The sequence below is a fragment of the Balaenoptera borealis genome (genome assembly GCF_965194805.1).
Source record: "Balaenoptera borealis genome assembly, chromosome: 11".
In the NCBI taxonomy this organism is placed as follows: Eukaryota; Metazoa; Chordata; class Mammalia; order Artiodactyla; family Balaenopteridae; genus Balaenoptera; species Balaenoptera borealis.
This window is the reverse complement of record NC_138868.1, coordinates 77,833,623-77,858,699: the sequence shown is the minus strand read 5'-3', so window position 1 is coordinate 77,858,699 and position 25,077 is coordinate 77,833,623. Positions and strand designations below refer to the sequence as shown.

Sequence of the window (25,077 nt, the reverse complement as noted above, 5' to 3'; positions counted from 1 at the left end):
TAAAGGCCAATCAATTCTTTGATTATAGGTGATTTGGTATTCTTAATCAGACATAGTCAAAAAAACTAGGTCAGCTAATACTGCTCAGTAATACAAAGAGGAAAGTCAGTTGTTCAAATCAAAAACAATTAGTTTGAACAGAAAAGGGGGTTTGCAAGTGAAATCATCTATTTCTTATGATTGTTTTCATACTTTCAAGATGAATATACAGCCCCATTCACAGTCACCTGTTTTAAGTCTTATTTTTGGGTGGGCGGCATTGATAAGTTAATTCCAGATGTGCTCAGTTAGAAGGCCCATGTGCAATTCATTACTTCATTTGTCAAAAATGAGGAACTCATTATTCTTTGTATTCATGTTGGCATATAACGGAATTTTAAGAGCTTTTTAAATGCTAGCTTATGTGTTGCATTAACTTCATCAGAGAGTTCAAACTGCAGAACTAAATTTTTTTTCTATCATATGTTTCTGCATTAGAGCATATCTCTACTGAAATTGATTTAGGTGAGATAGTAACTATGAAAACAAAAGACCTGCTGCCCAGTGGAGATGATTTGCATCCAGAAGGACTTCTTTCCCCATCACAGGCATGAAAAAAGTTATGGTCAGTTTGAGCTAGGGGCAAAACCCAGGAAACATTTAAAACATCTCCTTTAGAGCATGCAAAAGGTGAGGACTGCTCTTTGGCTTGCCTGGAGGATGGCAAAGCCTCTACCAGTAGCTTCAAGAGATGCTGAGTTTTAGAGAAAGGTGTGACTACCTTAGGTGAGGAGACTCCTTGCTGGAGAACTATTACTATCAAGGGCAAATAAAATTGATCATTTATAGAAATATATTTCTGAAAAATATATATTTACTTATAAATACAGTACAACCATAGGTTTTTTTAATAATTACTTGTTGAACTGAATTTAAAAAGAACTCTTTACTCAAAAATATTTACAACATTCAAATTATATTAGAAAAATAAAAATGCAACCTTATATCATGGACTTCTAAATAAATAAGCAAACACCTAAAATAACATTTAATCCAAAAAATTAAGCCCTCTATACATACAAGACACACACACACACACACACACCCCAACACGCACACACACTTCGCTTTTGTTTTTCCCTAGCTTATGCCAAAATATTTTAGTTTATATATGTATATATGCATATATATGTACAAGATATATATATATATATATACATATCTATCTATCTATCATTATCTATTAATCTATCAAACAACAAAAAGTAGAAACAGGTGAATCAAGGTATGTAAGAAATCAAGAAATAAGAGTAACTAGGAAACTATGGAAGATTAGATGTCCTGTATTGCCGTACCATGTGTTAAGGTAAGAAACACAAGAACATGGGCATGGATGAGCAAGGAAACATATATATGTATTGCAATGTACCCACAAGTGAAACTTCCCAAGAAGTAAATATTGTGGGCAATGTGGCAAGAGTGCGCAGGGAGCATAGCCACAAGCAGGAGAATGAGTTTTCTGAGTGCACACATGAGATCTGAAGGTGAATCCATTTCCTGGCAGCATAGCAAAAGGTTTGGGCTCTCACACTAAGGATGACGTGGGAACATCTTATAAATGGAGGTTATAAGAATTCTTGTAGAAACCTGTTCATGTGGTCTGAATTTGTGTCCTTTCCAGAATTATCTACTGAACATAGACATTCCCCAAATTTCTTGACTCTGCATATTATCACAGGGTTAAAATGGAACCAGGAATGAGTCTAATACCCACAATTACATATATTACAAGATAAATATATACACATGTATAGTACACTATAAAGATAATCATACTGAATTCTATGAATTAATATAGGAACCTAATATCAAGAAAAACCTGAATTGTGGGACTTCCCTGGTGGCACAGTGGTTAAGAATACACCTGCCAGAAGACCTCAGACTTCCCAAAAGAGTGCGCAAGGAGAGGGGATATGGAGCACCGCCTAAACGAGCTCCAGAGATGGGCACGAGGCACGACTATCAGTGAGGACACCAGAGACGGGCATGAAATGCTAAAGCTTCTGCTGCAGCCACCAAGAAGCCTGTGTGCAAGAACAGGTCACTATCCAACCTCTCCTCCCAGGAGCCTGTGCAGCCCGCCACTGCCAGGGTCCCGTGATCCAGGGACAACTTCCCCAGGAGAACCCATGGTGCACCTCAGGCTGTTGCAACATCACACCGGCCTCTGCTGCCACAGGCTCACCCTCCATTCCGTACCCCTCCGTCCCCCCGGCCTGAGTGAGCTAGAGCCCCCTAATCAGCTGCTACTTTAACCCTGTCCTGTCTGAGTGAAGAAGAGATGCCCTCAGGTGACCTACATGCTGAAGCGGGCCCAAATCCAAAGCTGAACCCCAAGAGCTGTGCGAACAAAGGAGAGAAAGGGAAATTTCTCCCAGCAACCTCAGGAGCAGTGGATTAAATCTCCACAATCAACTTGACGTACCCTGAATCTCTGGAATACCTGAATAGACAATGAATCATCCCAAAATTGAGGTGGTGGACTTTGGCAGCAACTGTAGACTTGGGGTTTGCTTTCTGAATCCAATTTGTTTCTGGTTTTATGTTTATCTTCATTTCGTATTTAGAGTTTATTATCATTGGTAGATTTTTTTATTGATTACGTTGCTCTCTTCCTTTTTTTTTATAATATAGTTAAACATTTTTTTTCCTTTTTCTCTTTTTGTGAGTGTGTACGCGTATGCTTCTTTGTGTGAGTTTACCTGTATAACACTGCTTTTACCATTTGTCCTAGTGTTCTTCCTGTCTGTTTATTTTTTGTTTTTGTATTTTTTTGGTATAGTTTTTAGCAATTGTTTTCATTGATGGATTTGTTTATTGGTTTGGCTGCTCACTTCTTTCTTTCTTACTTTCCTTTTTTATGACTTTTTAATTATTTTACTTTTAATAATATATTTTTAAATTTTAATAACTTTGTTTTATTTTATTATTATTATTATTATTTTTATTCTCTCTTTTCTTCTGAGCCGTGTGGCTGACAGGGTCTTGGTGCTCTGGCTGGGTGTCAGGCCTCTGTCTCTGAAGTGGGAGAGCCAAGTTCAGGACATTAGTCCACCAGAGACCTCAGGGATCCATGTAATATCAAAAGGCAAAAGCTCTCCCACAGATCTCCATCTCAATGCTAAGACCCAGCTCCACTCAATGACCAGCAAGCTACAGTGCTGGACACCCTATGCCAGAAAACTAGGAAGACAGAAACAAAACAACACCCAGCAGCAGAGAGACTATTTAAAATAATAATAAGATCACAGACACCCTAAAACATACTACCGAACACAGTTCTGCACACCAGAAAGACAAGGTCCAGCCTCATCCACCAGAACACGGGCACTAGTCCCCTCTACTAGGAAGCTTACCCAACCCAATGAACCACCCTTAGATGAAATTAAATATTCTCTAGAAGGAATCAATAGCAGAATAAATGAGACAGAAGAACTGATAAGTGACTTGGAAGATAAAATAGTGGAAATAACTACCACAGAGCAGACTAAAGAAAAAATAATGAAAAGAATTTAGGACAGTCTCAGAGACCTCGGGGACCATATTAAACACACCAACATTCAAAGTATAGGGGTCTCAGAAAAAGAAGAGATAAAGAAAGGGACTGAGAAAATATTTGAAGAGACTATAGTTGAAAACTTCCTGAATATGGGAAAGGAAACAGTCAATCAAGTTCAGGAAGTGCAGAGAGTCCCATACAGGATAAATCCAAGGAGAAACATGCAAAGACACATACTAATCAAACTATCAAAAATTAAATACAAAGAAAAAATATTAAAAGCAGCAAGGGGAAAACAACAGATAGCATACATGGAAATCCCCATAAGGTTAACAGCTGATCTCTCAGCAGAAACTCTGCAAGGCAGAAGGGAGTGGCAGGACATATTTACAGTGATGAAAGGGAAAAACCTACAACCAAGATTACTCTACCAACAATGATCTCATTCAGATTTGACAGAGAAATTAAAAACTTTACAAACAAAAGCTAAGAGGATTCAGCACCACCAAACCAGCTTTACAACAAATGCTAAAGAAACTTCTCTAGGCAGGAAACACAAGAGAAAGAAAAGACCTACAATAACAAACACAAATCAATTAAGAAAATGGTAATAGGAACTACATATCAATAACTACCTTAAAGGTAAATGGATTAAATGATCCAACTAAAAGATATAGACTGCCTGAATGATTACAAACACAAGACCCATATATATGCTGTCTACAAGAGACCCACTTCCGACCTAGGGACACGTACAGACTGAAAGTGAGGGGATGGCAAAAGACATTCCACGCAAATGGTAATCAAAAGAAAGCTGGAGTAGCAATTCTCATCTCAGATAAAATAGACTTTAAAATAAAGAATGTTACAAGAGACAAGGAAGGACACTACATAATGATCAAGGGATCAATCCAAGAAGAAGATATGAGAATAGTAAATATTTATGCACCCAACATAGGAGCACCTCAATACATAAGGCAAATGCTAACAGCCATAAAAGGGGAAATCGACAGTAACACAATAATACTAGGGGACTTTAACACCCCACTTTCACCAATGGACAGATCATCCAAAATGAAAATAAATAAGGAAATAAAAGTTTTAAATGATACATTAAACAAGATGGACTTAATTGATATTTATAGGATATTCCATACAAAAAGAGCAGATTATACTTTCATCTCAAGTGCTCATGGAACATTCTCCAGGATAGTTCATATCTTGGGTCACAAATCAAGCTTTGGTAAATTTAAGAATATTGAAATCATATCAATTAACTTTTCCGACCACAACACTTTGAGACTAAATATCAAATAGAGGAAAAATCTGTAAAAAATACAAACACATGGAGGGTAAACAATACATTACTAAATAACCAAGAGATCACTGAAGAAATCAAAGAGGAAATAAAAAAAAAACCTAGAAGAAAAGGACAAAGGAAACACAAGGACCCAAAACCTATGGGATACAGCAAAAGCAGTTCTAAGAGGGAAGTTTATAGCAATACTATCCTACCTCAAGGAACAACTCAAATAAACAACCTAACTTTACACCTAAAGCAATTAGAGAAAGAAGAACAAAAAACCCCCAAAGTTAGCAGAAGGAAAGAAATCATAAAGATCAGATCAGAAATAAATGAGAAAGAAATGAAGAAAACATCAATAAAAGTAAAAGCTGGTTCTTTGAGAAGATAAACAAAATTGATAAACCATTAGACCGACTCATTAAGAAAAAAAGGGAGAAGACTCAAATCAACAGAATTATAAATGAAAAAGGAGAAGTAGCAACTGACACTGCAGAAATACAAACGATCATGAGAGAGAATTACAAGCAACTATATGTCAAGAAATGGGCAACGTGGAATAAATGGACAAATTCTTAGAAAAGCACAACCTTCTAGACTGAACCAGGAAGAAATAGAAAATATAAACAGACCAATCACAAGCACTGAAATTGAGACTGTGATTAAAAATCTTCCAACAAACAAAAGCCCAGGACCAGATGGCTTCACAGGCAAATTGTATCAAACATTTAGAGAATTGCTAACACCTATACTTCTCAAACTCTTCCAAAATATAGCAGAGGGAGGAACACTCTCAAACTCATTCTACAAGGTCACCATCACCCTAATACCAAAACCTGACAAAGAGGTCACAAAGAAAGAAAACTACAGGCCATATCACTGATAAACATAGATGCAAAAGTCCTCAACAAAATATTGGAAACAGAATCTAACAGCACATTAAAAGGATCATACACCATGATGAAGTGGGGTTTATCCCAGGAATGCAAGTATTCTTCAGTATACGCAAATCGATCAATGTGATAAACCATATTAACATATTGAAGGAAAAAACCATATGATCATCTCAATAGATGCAGAAAAAGGTTTCAACAAAATTCAACACCTTTTTATGATAAAAATCCTCCAGAAAGAAGGCATAGAGGGAACGTACCTCAACATAATAAAGGTGATATATGACAAACCCACAGCCAACGTCGTTCGCAATGGTGAAAAATTGAAACCATTTCCTCTAAGATCAGGAAGAAGACAAGGTTGTCACTCTCACCACTGTTATGCAACATAGTTTTGGAAGCTTTAGCCACAGCAATCAGAGAAGAAAAAGATAGTTAAGGAATCCAAATTGGAAAAAAGAAGTAAAGCTGTCACTCTTTGCAGATGACATGATACTATACATAGAGAATCCTGAAGATGCTACTAGAAAACTACTAGAGCTAATCAATGAATTTGGTAAAGTAGCTGGATACAAAATTAATGTACAGAAATCTCTCACATTCCTTTACACTAATGATGAGAATTCTGAAAGTGAATTTAAGGAAACACTCTCATTTACCATTGCAATGAAAAGAATAAAATACCTAGGAATAAACCTACCTAAGGAGACAAAAGACCTGTATGCAGAAAACTATAAGACATTGATGAAAGAAATTAAAGATGATACAAATAGATGGAGAGACATACCATGTTCTTGGATAGGAAGAATCAACATTGTGAAAATGACTCTACTACCCAAAGCAAACTACAGATTCAATGCAATCCCTATCAAACTACCACTGGCATTTTTCACAGAACTAGAACAAAAAATTTCACAATTTGTATGGAAACACAAAAGACCCCGAATAGCAAAAGCAATCTTGAGAAAGAAAAACGGAGCTGGAGGAATCAGGCTCCCTGACTTCAGACTATACTACACAGCTACAGAAATCAAGACAGTATGGTACTGGCACAAAAACAGAAATATAGATCAATGGAACAGGATAGAAAGCCCAGAGATAAACCCACGCACATATGGTCACCTTATCTTTGATAAAGGAGGCAAGAATATATAATGGAGAAAAGACAGCCTCTTCATTAAGCGGTGCTGTGAAAACTGGACAGCTACATGTAAAAGAAAGAAATTAGAACACTCCCTAACCCCATACACAAAAATAAACTCAAAATGGATTAAAGACCTAAGTATAAGGCCATACACTATAAAACTCTTAGAGGAAAACATAGGTAGAACACTCTATGACGTAAATCACAGCAAGATCCTTTTTGACCCACCACCTAGAGAAATGGAAATAAAAACAAAAATAAACAAATGGGACCTAATGAAACTTAAAAGCTTTTGCACAGCAAAGGAAACCATAAACAAGACCAAAAGACAACCCTCAGAATGGAAGAAAATATTTGCAAATGAAGCAACTGACAGAGGATTAATCTCCAAAATTTACAAGCAGTTCAAGCAGCTCAATATCAAAAATAAAACAGCCCAATCCAAAAATCGTCAGAAGACCTAAATAGACATTTCTCCAAAGAAGATATACAGGTTGCCAAGAAACACATGAAAGGATGCTCAATATCAGTATTCATTAGAGAAATGCAAATCAAAACTACAATGAGGTACCACCTCACACCATCAGAATGGCCATCCTGAAAAAATCTACAAACAATATATGCTGGAGAGGGTGTGGAGAAAAGGGAACCCTCTTGCACCATTGGTGGGAATGTAAATTGATACAGCCACTATGGAGAACAGTATGGAGATTCCTTAAAAAACTAAAACTAGAACTACCATATGACCCAGCAATCCCACTACTTGGCATATACCCTGAGAAAACCATAATTCAAAAAGAGTCATGTACCACAATGTTCATTGTAGCTCTATTTACCATAGCCAGGATATAGAAGCAACCTAAGTGTCCATTGACAGATGAATGGATAAAGAAGATGTGGCACATATATAAAATGGAATATTACTCAGCCATAAAATGAAACGAAATTTAGTTATTTGTAGTGAGGTGGATGGACTTAGAGACTGTCATAAAGAGTGAAGTCATTCAGAAAGAGAAAAACAAATACTGTATGCTAACACATATATATGCAATCAAAAAAAAAAATGTTTCTGAAGAGCCTAGGGGCAGGACAGGAATAAAGACGCAGACATGGAGAATGGACTTGAGGACACGGAGTGGGAAGTGTAAGCTGGGACGAAGTGAGAGAGTGGCATGGACATGTATACACTACCAAATGTAAAATGGATAGCTAGTGGGAAGCTGCCGCCTAGCACAGGGAGATCAGCTCGGTACTTTGTGACCACCTAGATGGGTGGGGTAGGGAGGGTGGGAAGGAGATGCAAGAGGGAGGAAATATGGGGATATATGTATGTGTATAGCTGATTCACTGTTATAAAGCAGAAACTAAGACACCATTGTAAAGCAATTATACTCCAATAAAGATGTTTAAAAAAATAAAGAAAAAAAGAATCCATCTGCCAGTGCAGGGGACACAGGTTCAAGCCCTGGTCCAGGAAGGTCCCACATGCTGTGGAGCAACTAACCCCGTGTGCCACAACTACTGAGCCCATGTGCCTAGAGTCCGTGCTCTGCAAAAAGAGAAGCCACCGTAATGAGAAGCCCATGCACCCAAACAAAGAAAAGCCCCTGCTTGCCACAACTAGAGAAAGGCTGTGTAGCAACAAAGACCCAACCCAGCCAAAGTAAAATAAATATATAAATAAATTAAGAAAAAAAAAAAATAAAAACCAGAATTGCATTTTGCATGTGGATGAATATACTCTTTCCCCTAAATTTCAAATTTTTACCCCAAAACAAGTTTCTGCTCAAATTTAATTTATTTAAGCAATGAAATGGACCACTTTACTCCTATAACATTCAGATTAATTGAGTTTTATGGTTACTGCATTCAGGTATTTTACTGATTTTATATTTCACTTCTATGCAGGTAAATCAATTTTATATTTAGATAGAAAGTAAAATCACAAATCCCTGCTCAGTATGGACAACTACTTCTGAAGATTACATTTTATAGATACTGTACACTTTTTCACCAGTACGCTAAATTGGTGATAACTATCAACTGAGTGTAATTTCACATATCCCTGCAGACAGCCACATTTGGAGAGGGAAGGGAAGTTTAGTTATAATGTGACGAGAAAACTTTCAGGGAAGAAAATTATTTTTAAAATAATGCAACTGGAAGGCAAACATCTTAGAAGTAAGCATTAAAATGCTGTATTGTTTTAAATAATGTGATTTTATGTTAGATTTTCTTTTTATAAATAAAACAGATGTGTGACTCTAAAGGGGTAGCACAAGAAACTGGAGTAACGGAGCAGTTCTTTATCTGTCTTGGTAGCGATTTGAATAGATATAATAAAATTTCATAGAATTTTATGGAACTATACCCTAAAAATATTGCATGTAAAAAAGGGTGAAATTTGAATGTGATCTGTGGTTTATAGCATTGTATCAATGTCAGTTTCCTGATTTGATCATTGTGCCATTGTTATGTAGAATATTTTCATTGGGGCAAGGTGAGGGATGGGCCCACTGGGAATCTTTGTATTATTTTTGCAACTTTTATGTGAGTCTAAGGTTATTTCAATAAACAAAGATAAATCATGTGGTCCTTCCTTGGGAAATGAGAAAAGAAGAAAGCAAAGTGACTTTATAAAAAGAAGGCAACAATGATTAATATTGTCATAAATAATAAAATTTCCAGAATCCAAGATAATCCTACTAAGATTGTTAGCAAATATAGCTCATGACATAGGAAGCTGCTCTGGTGGTGTCTGACATTGCCTTAGAGCCTCTTACCTGTTTTTACTGTTTGCCAGCCCAGGGAGAAGGGGCTGCGAGCCTGCAAGTTGTATGAGGAGATTGGGCTGTGGTTGTCAGTGGCTGGACTCCAGGAAAGTGTGGCTGTGCTCTCAGTGATTTCCTCAACGATCACTATCCCTGGTGGGCCTGGGGGACCTATAAGCAAAAGGGAATGGATAAAGTTAAGGTCAAGCCATGAGAAACTGTATTTCCAGTAAGGACCCAACCAAACTAGTAAGTATCTTAATGAAATATATATTTAGTAATGAATGTTGACAGTAAAAAAGAAATGAGATGCAAGTTGGTTTCTATGATTTCTGGGAATAACTTAATTATAGTTTAGATTTTTTCTTAATACTTTGTGCTTGGAGGCAGCTACTGGTTAGCATTGCATTTTATAGAAGAGGAAAATATAATTTAAAACAAATGCAAGGATTTGAATGTCAGGAGCAACTATGACTCTTGAAATCAATCACAGCTTACAGAAGTAGCAACAGAGTGATAGGCAATGCAATCAGGAACAGAAACGATCCCATCATTACCACAAACCTACAGGTATATGGGCCTAATTTTCATGTTCAGGAAGAGTACAGTGTACAAATAGTGTGATGTATCTACCAAGTAGTTTAAATTCAAACAGGGAACAATGAAAGGCTCTGAAATTATGAGATTTCAGACCAAGAAAGAGTATATACTAGAAGTGAGGCATGGAAAAATGATTAGATGATGATAATGATGATGACTTTTTGGTGAGGGTGAGAGGATGGTGAATTAGAGAAGATTATTCCCCTTTTGATCATAAAAAATTGGTATAGAATAGTGATTATCAAGTGATGTGCACGTAGACTCCAGCTTCAAAAAACAACCAAGATCTGATATGAGGAGAAATATACCTCTGTATTACTACTTCTAAAACAGGGATTTCTAATAACATTCAAAAATATGTACAGTGTTGATATTGTAGTGGCTAAAAACAATGTCAGTTTCCTTATTAACATTTTTCTATTCCCAAATATGGACAATTCAAGCTGCAAGAATGCTTTTATTTTCAATGAAAAATATAATCTACCTTTAAATATTTTATTTTCCAAATTAGTCCTTATGTAACAAGTTGCTCTCTGGATTTGGGGATTATGAAGTCTGAGCAGTAAGGGCTGACCTAGACTGTAAGGAGCTAAGAAATGGTGGAATGCTAAAGAGATGGAGACAGTAAAGACCTTTGAGTACAAAATAAGGAAGGGACGATGAGACGGACAAAGTGTTTTTTAAACATCACCAAGTGAATGACATTTTTAGGAAATGAGAAATGGGTGTTTTATCAAGAGTAAGAAGAACCAGCAGTGGCTAGCAGAGACTCAAGACTTAGAAGACAAGGACTACTCCATCAGGAAGGTGACAAAAGACTGGGATTGTGATCAAATGTGTAGAGGATAACCATGAGAAGTGGCATTTTCTTTTCTCTCTGAGAGAAATTAAGGAAGAAACAATGAATAGAGAGAGAAATCTTTTGAAATGCTAAGAAGGGAAGTTGGGAGAACTCATTTGGGAAGGTTCTCCTTTTTTCACTAAAGAAGGAAAAATTATCCACAAAAAGGGAAGGTTGTTGGGTGAGAATGGGACTGGGAGCTAGAGAAGAATGGAAAATGTCTAAATAGGCCCATGATAAAAGAGGAAAGACATGAAGAAGAGTGAAGTATAAATATTTTGGAATAGTCTTGGAGTTCAAGTTTTGTTCAATAACATAATTTTGAAGTGGAACTGACCAACTCAACAAGGTTAGGTTAGAAAGCCAGGACCAGGGCCAGAAAAAGTGGTTAATTGGGTCAATTTAGATTTAGTTTATAAATTTGATATTACATCATCAAAGATGCCTGTAGTATAAACGACCATAGCCTCAAGGAGGACTAGAGAGTCAAGTGAAGCCAGAATGGTGCTGGCAGACTAAAATAAAAGAGCAGAGTCCAGGAAACCAGGTTTTTATGAGGGGAAGATGTAAGAATAAGAAATTGTGAGAAGAAAATAGTAGAATTTGTGATTTAAGTGTAGGGAACTTTCGATGAGAATTTGTGTTTATCTGGAATGAAGTGGGAAATATTATTATTAGGTTAAGGACTTATGGAAGAATATGTTTGATGTGTCACCAATATAAATGTTCAGAGTATTAAAATGGTGGCTAAGGATGAGGTGTGGAAAATAAATGAGATCCAGGTACTGAAGATGTCTAACAAGTTGTTAGACTGCAGTGACATGGATATGGAGGAGTGAGTCTAACAATAATAAAGATAAGAATATTAACTGTAATAATTATACCAATAGCTACCATATCCTCACTGTACTGTATTAAGTCACTGCATTAAGTATTTTGCAAACATTAACTTGTTCACCTATTTCTATGTCACTGTGAGGTGGGCATTATAATCCCTATTTCATAGAGGACATAAGGGAATCTCAAAGAGCTAGTTTGGTCGACTAATAATAAATAAGTTATGTAGTCAAAACCTTACTATATGTTAGGTGTTACACTAGGCAGTGGGTATCAGAGAATCCCTTCTAGTGAGGAGAAATTATTTGCCCAAGTAGCTCTGCTAGTGAATGGCACAGCAGAGATCTGAATTCAGATCTGATTGTAAAGCCTGATTTGTTCAAGAAAGCAAGGATTACAGAGATCCTTCTTCCTTTCCCTGTTAATCTATGGAGTACTTTCAGTTGAAGGAAGGAAAGAAGGAGAAAAAGTGTGTGTTGGGGAACGGCACATTTAAATTATGTAGTAGAGATAGACATAACATTGAAGAAACTGTTTAGGACTTTGTGGCAGCCTGTGTATGAGATAGCCACCAACACTTTCTTTCCTCCTTGTACGTGAAGGTCATTCCCTTTTTGGAAGGTGAAGCCTATTCTTTCAATCCCATTGAATTTGGGTTGGCCTGTGACTACAGGCATACTTCACTGATATTATGGATTTTTTTCTAGACGACCATAATAAAGCTAATGTTGCAATAAAGCAAGTCACACAATTTTTTTGATTTCCAAGTGCATATAAAATTATGTTTACATCATACTATAGTCTATCAAGTGTGCAATAACATTATTTCTAAAAAAACAATGTACATACCTTAATTAAAAATACTTTATTGCTAAAAACTGCTAACCATTATCTGAGCCTTAAGTAGGTCGTAATCTTTTAGCTGGTGGAGGGTCTTGTCTCAAAGTTGACAGCTGCGGACTGATTGAGGTGGTGGTTACTGAAGGGTGGGGTGGCTGTGGCAATTTCTTAAAATAAGTCAACTATGATGTTTGCCACATAAATTGACTCTTCCTTTCATGAATGAGTTCTCTGTAACATACTATGATGCTGGATAGCATTTTACCCACAGTAGAATTTCTTTCAAAATTGGAGTCAGTCCTCCCAAACAATTTTCACAATCGTTTCAACAATTTTCATAGCACGTTTGCCAAGGTAGTTTCCATCTCAAGAAACCATTTTCTTAGCACATCTGTAAGAAGCAACTCTTCATTTGTTAAAGTTGTATCATGAGAATTCAGGAATTCAGTCACAACTACAATCTACACTTCTAACTTTAGTACTCTTGCTATTTCCACTACATCTTCCTCTACTGAAGTCTTGAATCCCTCAGTCATCCATAAAAGGTGGAATCAGCTCCTTCCAAATTCCTGTCAATTTTGATATTTTGACTTCTTCCCATGAATCACAAACGTGCTTAATGGCATTAGGATGGTGAATCCTTTCCTGAAGGTTTTCAGTTTATTTTACTCAGATCCATCAGAGGAATCACTGTCTATGGCAGTTGTAGCCTTATGAAATGTATTTCTGAAATAAAAAGACTTGAAAGTCAAAATTACTCCTTGATCCATGGGCTGCAGAATGGATATTGTGTTAGCAGGCATGAAAACAACATAAATCTTGTTGTACATCTCCATCAGAGCTCTTGGGTCGCCAGGTGCATTATCATTGAGCTGTAATATTTTGAAAGAAATCTTTTTTTCTGAGCAGTAAGTCTCAACAGTGGGCTTCAAGTATTGAGTAAACCATGTTGTAAACAGATATGCTGTCATCCATGCTTTGTTGTTCCACTTATAGAGCACAGGCAGTGTATATTTAGGCCCTAGGATTTTCAGAATGGTAAATGAGCATTGGTTTCAACTGAGAGTCACCAGCTGCATTAGCCCCTAACAAGAGTCAAACCTGCCTATTGAAGCTTTGAAGTCATGCATTGACATCTCCTCTCTAGCTGTGAAAGTCCTAGATGGCATCTTCTTCCAATAGAAGGATGTTTCATGTACATTGAAAATAAGTTATCCAGTTGAGCCATTTTTATTAATTATCCTTGCTAGATCTTCTGGATAACTGGCTGCAGCTTCTACCTCAGCACTTGCTGCTTCACCTTGTACTTTTACGTATGGAGATGTCTTCTTTCCTTAAACCTCAGGAACCAACCTCTGCTAGTTTCAAACTTTTCTTTTGCAGCTCTCTCACCTCAGTCTTCATAAAATTGAAGGGAGTTAGGGCTTTGCTCTGGATTAGGCTTTGGCTTAAGGGAATGTTGTGGCTGGTTTGATCTTCTGTCCAGACCTAAAACTTTCTTCATATCAGCAATAAGCCTGTTTTGCTTTCTTATCATCTGTGTATTCACTGCAGTAGCACTTTTAATTTCCTTCAAAAACTTTTCCTTTGCATTCAAAACTTGGCTAAGTGGTGCAAGAGGCATAGCTTTCAGCTTATCTCAACTTTAAACATGCTTTCCTCTCTAAGCTTAATCATTTCTAGCTTTTGATTTAAAGTGAGAGACCTGCGACCCTTTCTTTAACTTGAACACTTAGAGACCATTGTAGGGTTATTAACTGGTCCAATATCAATATTGTTGTGTCTCAGGGAATAGGAAGGCCCAAGGAGAGGGAGAGATATAGGGGGACAGATGGTCAGTGGAGTAATAAGAACATATACAACATTTATCAATTAAATTTGCTTTCTTATATGGGTGTAGTTCATGGTGCCCCAAAACAATTGCAATTGTAGTATCAAAGATCACTGATTGCAGAGTACCATAACAAATACAATAATAAAAAAGTTTGAAATATTGCAAAAATTACCAAAATGTGACACAGAGACACAAAGTGAGAAAATGCTTTTAGAAAAATGGTGCTGATAGACTTCTTTGATGCAGGGTTGCCACAAACCTTCAATTTGTAAAAAATGCAATATCTACAAAGTGCAATAAAGGGCAATAAAGTGAAGTATGCCTATATTTGACCCAGATGACAATGGTAGAAGTGACACAGCGTAACTTTTGAGGAGAAGTCATAAGAAGCTTTGCAGCTTTATCCCATGTCTCCTGGAATGCTTATGGGAAAATCCAGCTGCCTAGTTAGAAGTCCTATTAAACTGAGGCTACCATTCTGTCAGGAAGTCCAAGCTAGCCATTTGGAGAATCCCGTGGAGAGAGGGATATACAACTTGCCCTCAGTTATTCCAGTCATCCCAGCCCAGGCACCAGACATGTGAAGAAGCCTTCAAATGATTCCAGCTTCAGCCACCATTAGACACATGTGCATGAGAGATCCCTGCTAAGAACCTAGCTATGCCTGTCAGCTGCCAAAACAATGAGAGCAAATAATGTATGGATATTTTAAGCCACTAATTTTGGGGAAACAATGGATAATTGGAACAGACTTCAAAATAGTTTGATTTGAGAGATTGTTCATAGGTAGGGAATTTGTCAGGAGAATCTTTAACATGCCTTTGAAAAAAGACTTGAAATTTAGCTATTGTATTCAAATAGGAATAATTACCAACATAATTCATTTATTAAGTTCTTCCATATTGTTCCATTTCTTCTGTTCCATTTCATCCATTCTATTCATTTATGTCTTCAAAAAGCATTAACGATCACCTACATGTGAGGCATGATAGGAGATATTGTGGAAAGTAACTATTTGTTAACTTAAATAAAAAAATTTGCCTTTCTGAGTATTAAATCTCTACTAAAATATTTAAATTAGTTCTCTTAAAAAACATATATTTCTTTTAATAATAGGCAATAATTACTCTAAATACTTTTTAAAAAGCTTCAGCTGGTACAAAAAATGGAACTTACAACATAATTAATAAATTCCCAAGTATTTTTCTTTATATTTGGCTATTTTCCCAAATATAGTCCTTAGCAAAATAATCAGTGACAGTGAACAAGATTTATGTACCCAGGATGCTGATTGTGGCTGTGCAATTATATATAATTACAAGCCATTGTAAATAATTAATTGTCTGATAATCATGTAATGTTTAAATCATAAAATCTTATAATAAAATATTAGGTGGCCATTAAACTGCCTAATATTTAGGACTCTTTAATGATATGGGAAATGTTCATAAAAAAATAGAATGCAAAATTATATGTTTATATAAATGTATAAATAGTAATTTGCCTAATGTGTACAGGAAAAGACTGGAAAGAAATGCATTAAAGTGTACATGGTGGTTATTGCTTGGAGCTGAAGCTATAATGACTTAAATTTTATTCTTTATACTTGTTTGGATTTTCCAATTCTGTACAATAAGCATGTATTACTTCTAAAATTATTTTTAAAATCAGTATTTTAAACAATGCCTCCATATTGTGATATGTATGTACTATTCTAAGTATATTCTATTTAACTAAACATTTGCTTATTCCTAGTATGTGTGTGGAAAGCACTGTGCTGAGTGGTGGGAGAAAGGTGGGGGAAATGGTTTATAGGAGGACAAAATAGGGTTCCAACCCCAGGTGTGTTTAAAATCCAGTGGCAGAGACAGATCTTTTACAAAAAACAAATGCCAGGCAATAATAATGTTGCACATTAGTATATTTGACATCTCATTATAGCACTTGTTACATTGGTTATAATTATTTTTTTGTAAGTTCCGTCTGTGAATATTCAACATGGTAATTGGTATATATTAGTCACTAAGTAAATATCTGTAGAGGAAGAGATGAAAGGGAGAAGGGAGAAGAAGGAAGAAGAGATGTGGAAAGACCAAAGGAGTTTTGTTTTGAATTTGAAATGCTGTGTAACAATTAACAAGTTTTAAAATAAAGTAATTATCATGTAAAACAAATATTCAATATGACAGCCTCTTTTTTTGTTACATCAAAATATTTGAGTTAACCGTTTTTTTTTTTGTTGTTGCTTTGTTTTTTCAGTTAAGAGCAGAGTAGGGTGGTAATAAAAATGACAGACTAGGTCCATGAACGAAGAAAACATTTTCATATGATTTAATACTAAGCTCATCATTATTAGAAACTTAGAGTATTAAAGTTTATGGACAGACAACTTTTCTAAATCTTTATAAATCTGAAAGATTGTTATGAATATAGTATTGTAAAAATATTCTAAAAAATTAGTGATGAACGAAGATGGCAGAGTAGAAGGACGTGCTCTCACCCCCTCTTGCAAGAACACCAGAATCACAACTAGCTGCTGGACAATCATCGACAGGAAGACACTGGAACTCAGCAAAAATGATACCCCACATCCAAAGACGAAGGAGAAGCCACAATGAGACATTAGGAGGGTCACAATCACAGTAAAATCAAATCCCATAACTGGTGGGTGGGTGACTCACAGACTGGCGAACACTTATACCACAGAAGTCCATTCACTGGAGTGAAGCTTCTGAGCCCCAAGTCAGGCTTCCCAACCTGGGGGTCCGGCAATGGGAGGAGGAATTCCTACAGAATCAGACTTTGAAGCCTAGTGGGAATTGATTGCAGGACTTTGACAGGACTGGGGGAAATAGAGACTCCACTCTTGGGGGGCACACACAACGTAGTGTGTGCATTGGGACCCAGGGGAAGGAGCAGTGACCCCAGGGGAGGCTGAACCAGACATACCTGCTAGTGTTGGAGGGTCTCCTGCAGAGGCGGGGCGTGGCTTGGTTTCACCAGGGGGACAAGGACACTGGCAGCAGAAGTTCTGGGAAGTGCTCCTTGGTGTGAGCCCTCCCAGAGTCTGTCATTAGACCCACCAAAGAGCGCAGGTAGGCTCCAGTGTTGGGTGGCCCCAGGCCAAAAAACCAATAGGGAGGGAGCCCAGTCCAACACATCAACAGTCAAGTGGATTAAAGTTTTACTGAGCTCTGAAAACCACAGCAACAGTCAGCTCTACCCACCACCAGTCCCTCCCATCAAGCATTTTAGATAGCCTCATCCACCAGAGGGCAGACAGCAGAAGCAAGAAGAACTACAATCCTGCAGCCTGTGGAACAAAAACCACATTTGCAGAAAGATAGAAAAGATGAAAAGGCAGAGGACTATATACCAGATGAAGGAACAAGATAAAACCCCAGAAAAACAATTAAATGAAGTGGAGATAGGCAACCTTCCAGAAAAAGAATTCAGAATAATGATAGTGAAGATGATCCAGGACCTCAGAAAAGAATGGAGGCAAAGATCGAGAAGATGCAAGAAATGTTTAACAAAGACCTAGAAGAAATAAAGAACAAGCAAACAGAGAGGAACAATACAATAACTGAAATGAAAACTACACTAGAAGGAATAAATAGCAGAATAACTGAGGCAGAAGAACGGATAAGTGACCTGAAAGACACAATGGTGGAATTCACTGTTGCGGAACAGAATAAAGAAAAAAGAATGAAAAGAAACGAAGACAGCCTAAGAGAACTCTGGGGCAATATTAAACATAACAATATTCGCATTATAGGGGTCTCAGAAAGAGAAAAGAGAGAGAAAGGACCCGAGAAAATATTTGAAGAGATTATAGTCGAAAACTTCCCGAACATGGGAAAGGAAATAGCCACCCAAGTCCAGGAAGCGCAGCGAGTCCCATACAGGATAAACCCAAGAAGAAACATGCCGAGACACATAGTAATCAAATTGGCAAAAATTAAAGACAAAGAAAGATTATTGAAAGCAGATAGGGAAAACCGACAAATAACATACAGGGGAACTCCCATAAGGTTAACAGCTGATTTCTCAGCAGAAACTCTACAAGCCAGAAGAGAGTGGCATGATATACTTAAAGTGATGAAAGGGAAAACCTACAACCAAGATTACTCTACCCGGCAAGGATCGCATTCAGATTCAATGGAGAAATCAAAAGCTTTACAGACAAGTAAAAGCTAAGAGAATTCAGCACCACCAGACCAGCTCTACAACAAATGCTAAAGGAACTTCTATAAGTGGGAAATACAAGAGAAGAAAAGGACCTACAAAAACAAACCCATAACAATTAAGAAAATGGTCATAGGAATATACATCTCGATAATTACCTTAAATATGAATGGATTAAATGCTCCAACCAAAAGACACAGGCTTGCTGAATGGTTACAAAAACAAGACCCATATATATACTGTCTACAAGAAACCCACTTCTGACCTAGGGACACATACAGACTGAAAGTGAGGGGATGGAAAAAGGTATTCCATGCAAATGGAAATCAAAAGAAAGCTGGAGTAGCTATACTCATATCAGATAAAATCGACTTTAAATTAAAGAATGTTACAAGAGACAAGGAAGGACACTACATAATGATCAAGGGACCAAGCCAAGAAGAAGATATAACAATTATAAATATATATGCACCCAACATAGGAACACCTCAATACAAAAGGCAACTGCTAACAGCAATAAAAGAGGAAATCGACAGTAACACAATAATAGTGGGGGACTTTAACAGCTCCCTTACACCAATGGACAGATCATCCGAAATGAAAATAAATAAGGAAACAGAAGCTTTAAATGACACAATAGAACAGATAGATTTAATTGATATTTATAGGACATTCCATCCAAAAAGAGCAGATTACATTTTCTTCTCAAGTGTGCACGGAACATTCTCCTGGATAGATCACATCTTGGGTCGCAAATCAAGCCTCAGTAAACTTAACAAAATTGAAATCATATCAAGCATCTTTTCTGACCACAACGGTATGAGATTAGAAATGAATTACAGGGAAAAAAACGTAAAAAACACAAACACAGGGAGGCTAAACAATACGTTACTAAATAACCAAGAGATTAGTGAAGAAGTCAAAGAGGAAATCAAAAAAATACCTAGAGATAAATGACAATGAAAACACGACGATCCAAAACCTATGGGATACAGCAAAAGCAGTTCTAAGAGGGAAGTTTATAGCTATACAAGCCTACCTCAGGAAACAAGAAAAATCTGAAGTAAACAATCTAACCTTACACCTAAAGGAACTAGAGAAAGAAGAACAAACAAAACCCAGAGTTAGCAGAAGGAAACAAATGGTAAAGATCAGAGCAGAAATAAATGAAATAGAAACAAAGAAAACAACAGCAAAGATCAATAAAACCAAAAGCTGGTTCTTTGAGAAGATAAACAACATTGATAATCCATTAGCCAGACTCATCAAGAAAAAGAGGGAGAGGACTCAAATCAATAAAATTAGAAATGAAAAAGGAGAAGTTACAACAGACACTGCAGAAATACAAAGCATCCTAAGAGACTACTACAAGCAACTCTATGCCAATAAAATGGACAACCTGGAAGAAAAGGACAAATTCATAGAAAGGTATAACCTTCCAAGACTGAACCAGGAAGAAACAGAAAATATGAACAGACCAATCACAAGTAATGAAATTGAAACTGTGATTAAAATTCTTCCAACAAACAAAAGTCCAGGACCAGATGGCTTCACAGGTGAATTCTATCAAACATTTAGAGAAGAGCTAACACCCATCCTTCTCAAACTCTTCCAAAAAATTGCAGAGGAAGGAACACTCCCAAACTCATTCTATGAGGCCACAATCAGCCTGATACCAAAACCAGACAAAGAAGTCACAAAAAAAGAAAATTACAGACCAATATCACTGATGAATATAGATGCAAAAATCCTGAACAAAATACTAGCAAACAGAATCCAGCAGCACATTAAAAGGATCATACAATACGATCAAGTGGGATTTATCCCAGGGATGCAAGGATTCTTCAATATATGCAAATCAATCAATGTGATACACCATATTAACAAATTGAAGAATAAAAGCCATATGATCATCTCAATAGATGCAGAAAAAGCTTTTGACAAAATTCAACACCCATTTATAATAAAAACTCTCCAGAAAGTGGGCATAGAGGGAACCTACCTCAACATAATAAAGGCCATATATGACAAACCCACAGCAAACATCATTCTCAATGGTGAAAAACTGAAAGCATTTCCTCTAAGATCAGGAACGAGACAAGGATGTCCCCTCTCACCACTATTATCCAACATAGTTTTGGAAGTCCTAACCACGGCAATCAGAGAAGAAAAAGAAATAAAAGGAATACAAATTGGAAAAGAAGAATTAAAACAGTCACTGTTTGCAGATGACATATTATACATAGAGAATCCTAAAGATGCTACCAGAAAACTACTAAAGCTAATCAATGAATTTGGTAAAGTATAAGGATACAAAATTAATGCACAGAAATCTCTTGCATTCCTACACACTAATGTTGAAAAATCTGAAAGAGAAATTAAGGAAACACTCCCATTTACCATTGCAACAAAAAGAATAAAATACCTAGGAATAAACCTACCTAGGGAGAACAAAGACCTGTATGCAGAAAACTATAAGGCACTGATGAAAGAAATTAAAGTTGATACCAACAGATGTAGAGTTATACCATGTTCTTGGATTGGAAGAATCAATATTGTGAAAATGACTAAACTACCCAAAGCAATCTACAGATTCAACGCAATCCGTATCAAATTACCAATGGCATTTTTTACGGAACTAGAAGAAATCATCTTAAAATTTGTATGGAGACACAAAAGACCCTGAATAGCCAAAGCAGTCTTGAGGGAAAGAAACGGAGCTGGAGGAATCAGACTCCCTGACTTCAGACTATACTACAAAGATACAGTCATCAAGACAATATGGTACTGGCACAAAAACAGAAACATAGATCAATGGAACAAGATAGAAAGCCCAGAGATAAACCCACGCACCTATGGTCAACTAATCCACAAAGGAGGCAGAGATATACAATGGAGAAAAGACAGTCTCTTCAATAAGTAGTGCTGGGAAAACTGGACAGCTACATGTAAAAGAATGAAATTAGAACACTCCCTAACACCATACACAAAAATAAACTCAAAATGGATTAGAGACTTAAATGTAAGACCGGACACTATAAAACTCTTAGAGGAAAACATAGGAAGAACACTCTTTGACATAAATCACAGCAAGATCTGTTTTGACCCACCTCCTAGAGTAATGGAAATAAAAACAAAAATAAACAAATGGGACCTAATGAAACTTCAAAGCTTTTACACAGCCAAGGAAACAAATATATAAAGAGCTCATGCAGCTCAATATTAAAGAAACAAACAACCCAATCCAAAAATGGGCAGAAGACCTAAATAGACATTTCTCCAAAGAAGACATACAGATGGCCAAGAAGTACATGAAAATCTGCTCAACATCACTAATTATTAGAGAAATGCAAATCAAAACTACAATGAGGTATCACCTCACACCAGTTAGAATGGGCATCATCAGAAAATCTACAAACAACAAATGCTGGAGAGGGTATGGAGAAAAGGGAACCCTCTTGCCCTGTTGGTGGGAATGTAAATTGATACAGCCACTATGGAGAACAGTATGGCGGTTCCTTAAAAAACTAAAAACAGAATTACCATATGATCTAGCAATCCCACTACTGGGCATATACTCAGAGAAAACCATACTTGAAAAAGACACATGCACCCCAATGTTCATTGCAGCACTATTTACAATACCCATGTCATGGAAGCAACCTAAATGCCCATTGACAGATGAATGAATAAAGAAGATGTGGTACATATATACAATGGAGTATTACTCAGCCATAAAAAGGAATGAAATTGAGTCATTTGTTGAGACCTGGATGGATCTAGAGACTGTCAAACAGAGTGAAGTAAGTCAGAAAGAGAAAAACAAATATCATATATTAACGCATGTATGTGGAACCTAGAAAAATGGTACAGATGAGCCGGTTTGCAGGGCAGAAGTTGAGACACAGAGGTAGAGAACAGACGTATGGACACCAAGGGGGGAAAACCGTGGTGGGGTGGGGATGATGGTGTGCAGAATTGGGCGATTGGGATTGAGATGTATACACTGATGTGTATAAAATTGATGACTAATAAGAACGTGCAGTATTAAAAAACAGACAAACAAAAAAAAAATCAACTAATACTAAACTTTCTTTGGGTTATTTGTATGGAAATATGTTAATATAAATGTTTCAGACATTACATGAAATTTCTAAAAAAAAAATTAGTGATGTGATTTACCTATTAAAACACATTAAATGAAATTTTCAACCATAATGAAAGTGAAAATGAGTTTATGGTTATTATATTAGTATTGGTTTACAATGCTCTATTTACAGAGAAAAATGTACTTTTAGACATTATGTACTGAATTGTGGCTGCAATTAGCTTCTTGTATATATTTAGGAGTGAATTACATTAATATTATATTAATACAATCAATAATTTTGTTTTTAAAGCCTGTTCATGATGGTCATATTTTCAACATCTTTTGACTTTTTTTAAAGTCAGGGAGTAAATTTTCTCTTCAAAGAATTTTATAGCTAATTTACACAAGATATATTTGAAAATAGATTAATAAGAGATAAGATGACAAATGTGTGGCTGTAGCTAGTGTCTGAATGTTTTATAGATGCCAGTCATTTAGAAGAAATCTTATTAATTTTATACTGAGGTGTAATGATTCAATGTCAGATGGTCAGGTATCTGGAAAGTCCCCCTCTCTCCCGCACCCATGATAGTGCTCTTATATAGGGTCACTAAAATAAATATTTTATTTGAAAGTAGACCATTTAGAAAAATGGACACAGTCTTTATTTCTTCATGGTAAGGACTCTGAGCAAATGACAATGCACAAAGGCCCTTGGCAGAAGCCATGTTCTCATGAATTCAATCTGTCTCCATCAAGGGCTCCCCAGGATTGCCGTTAGATTGCTATCAGATCAACTCACTCTGCTGACCTAATGTTCAGTTAGAAATTTGTCTTCTCTTGAGAAGCCATTGACTTTTATAGTTGAAAAACAAATAAAATATATATCTCTTTGTAACATTTAAAGTTGTTATTTTTATCCTGGTGACATGAAACAAGGACTTAAAGACTTCAAGTAATGGTTAAACATGTTACAGAGTCTTGGAATGTTTAAATTAACCAGAGCCATCTAGCTCAACCCTATTATTTTTCAGATGAGGAAGGAGAGAGAGAAACTCCTCCTCAAAAAAATGAGATCAAAAGGGTCCTTATCCTTTAGAAGGAAAATGAGTGGAAGCAGGTGTTGGCTTTAGTCTGGACAGCCAGTGGTGGGGTGTTTCCTGTTTAAAGCAAATTATGACAAATTAATGTCAACAAACAGGAAGCTGCATACTGACCTCCTGTGAAATTATTGTTCATTCTCCTATTAGACATCAATTGGTGGTGCCAGGCTTTAGAATTTTTGTGGTGTGACTGTCCAATCCTTTTTGAGGAATAATTCTTTAAAACATCTTCCTAATGCTAAGCATGACTCCCTGTGGCAAGCAACTTCTTTTTCTCACCTAGCATCACATTCTCTGCCTGATTTTGACACCTGCTTATTCAATAAATATTTCTACTGGTACGTTTTACTTTTTAAACAAATCTACTTTGTAAAAAATAAATCTACTCAGTTTTTATTTTCATTTTTATTTGATTTGGGGGACTTTCTATTTTTCTTATATAGAAGTTTTAAGTGAAAAATTAAACTTGTTGGGATTCAAAACATTAAACAGTTCTTTGCTTTAAATTGATTAAACTAAAATGAAAAGTTCAATACCAAATATGCCATGGTATCTTAAATTGGTTCTGTCTTTAAGCCCATAAATATTGCTTGGGGACAGACACTTCTTACTTCTAGACACATGTAGGCATATGGGTCAGAAGAAAGGAAAGCAATCACAGAAGTAAAGTCATGAACATGCCCTTCTAATACTAAGGGAAGAGATTTAGCTACTGTCTGAAAGATTATATTAATGCAGAAAAATAAACTCGATAACTCAGACTATGAAGAGTATTTTTTATTTTTATGATGTATAGTTTAAATACATGCAACGAACTGTCCAGTACAAAGGACCATTTTGTGTAGATCAAATTTAAAAGACCATAATAAATAACAAAAAAACCTTTCATTAAAAAGTAATAGTCAACAATGTGAGTAGATTTCCTGTATCACATCACATATTAATACCTAGTAGTAATTGGTTGCTGAGGTTTTCATCTTTACAATAGAATTATGAAGACTTATGATATACCCTTATTTAAGATGTTATTGATAGCATATTTATTTTTATGCAAGAAAAGGTCTCCTGGCATACTTTGATGTATTGTAAAGTTCA

General features: G+C 36.3%; 1 protein-coding gene across 1 annotated transcript in view; it reads right to left on the bottom strand.

The window, feature by feature from the left end:
• The window catches only part of CNTN5 (contactin 5), a 1,371,764-nt gene that overhangs the window by 95,448 nt on the left and 1,251,239 nt on the right, over positions 1 to 25,077 (bottom strand). Inside the window, exon 17 of the mRNA XM_082339878.1 lies at positions 9,662 to 9,820. Within this exon, the coding sequence (XP_082196004.1) occupies positions 9,662 to 9,820 (159 nt within the window). The remainder of the gene's footprint in view (positions 1 to 9,661; positions 9,821 to 25,077) is intronic.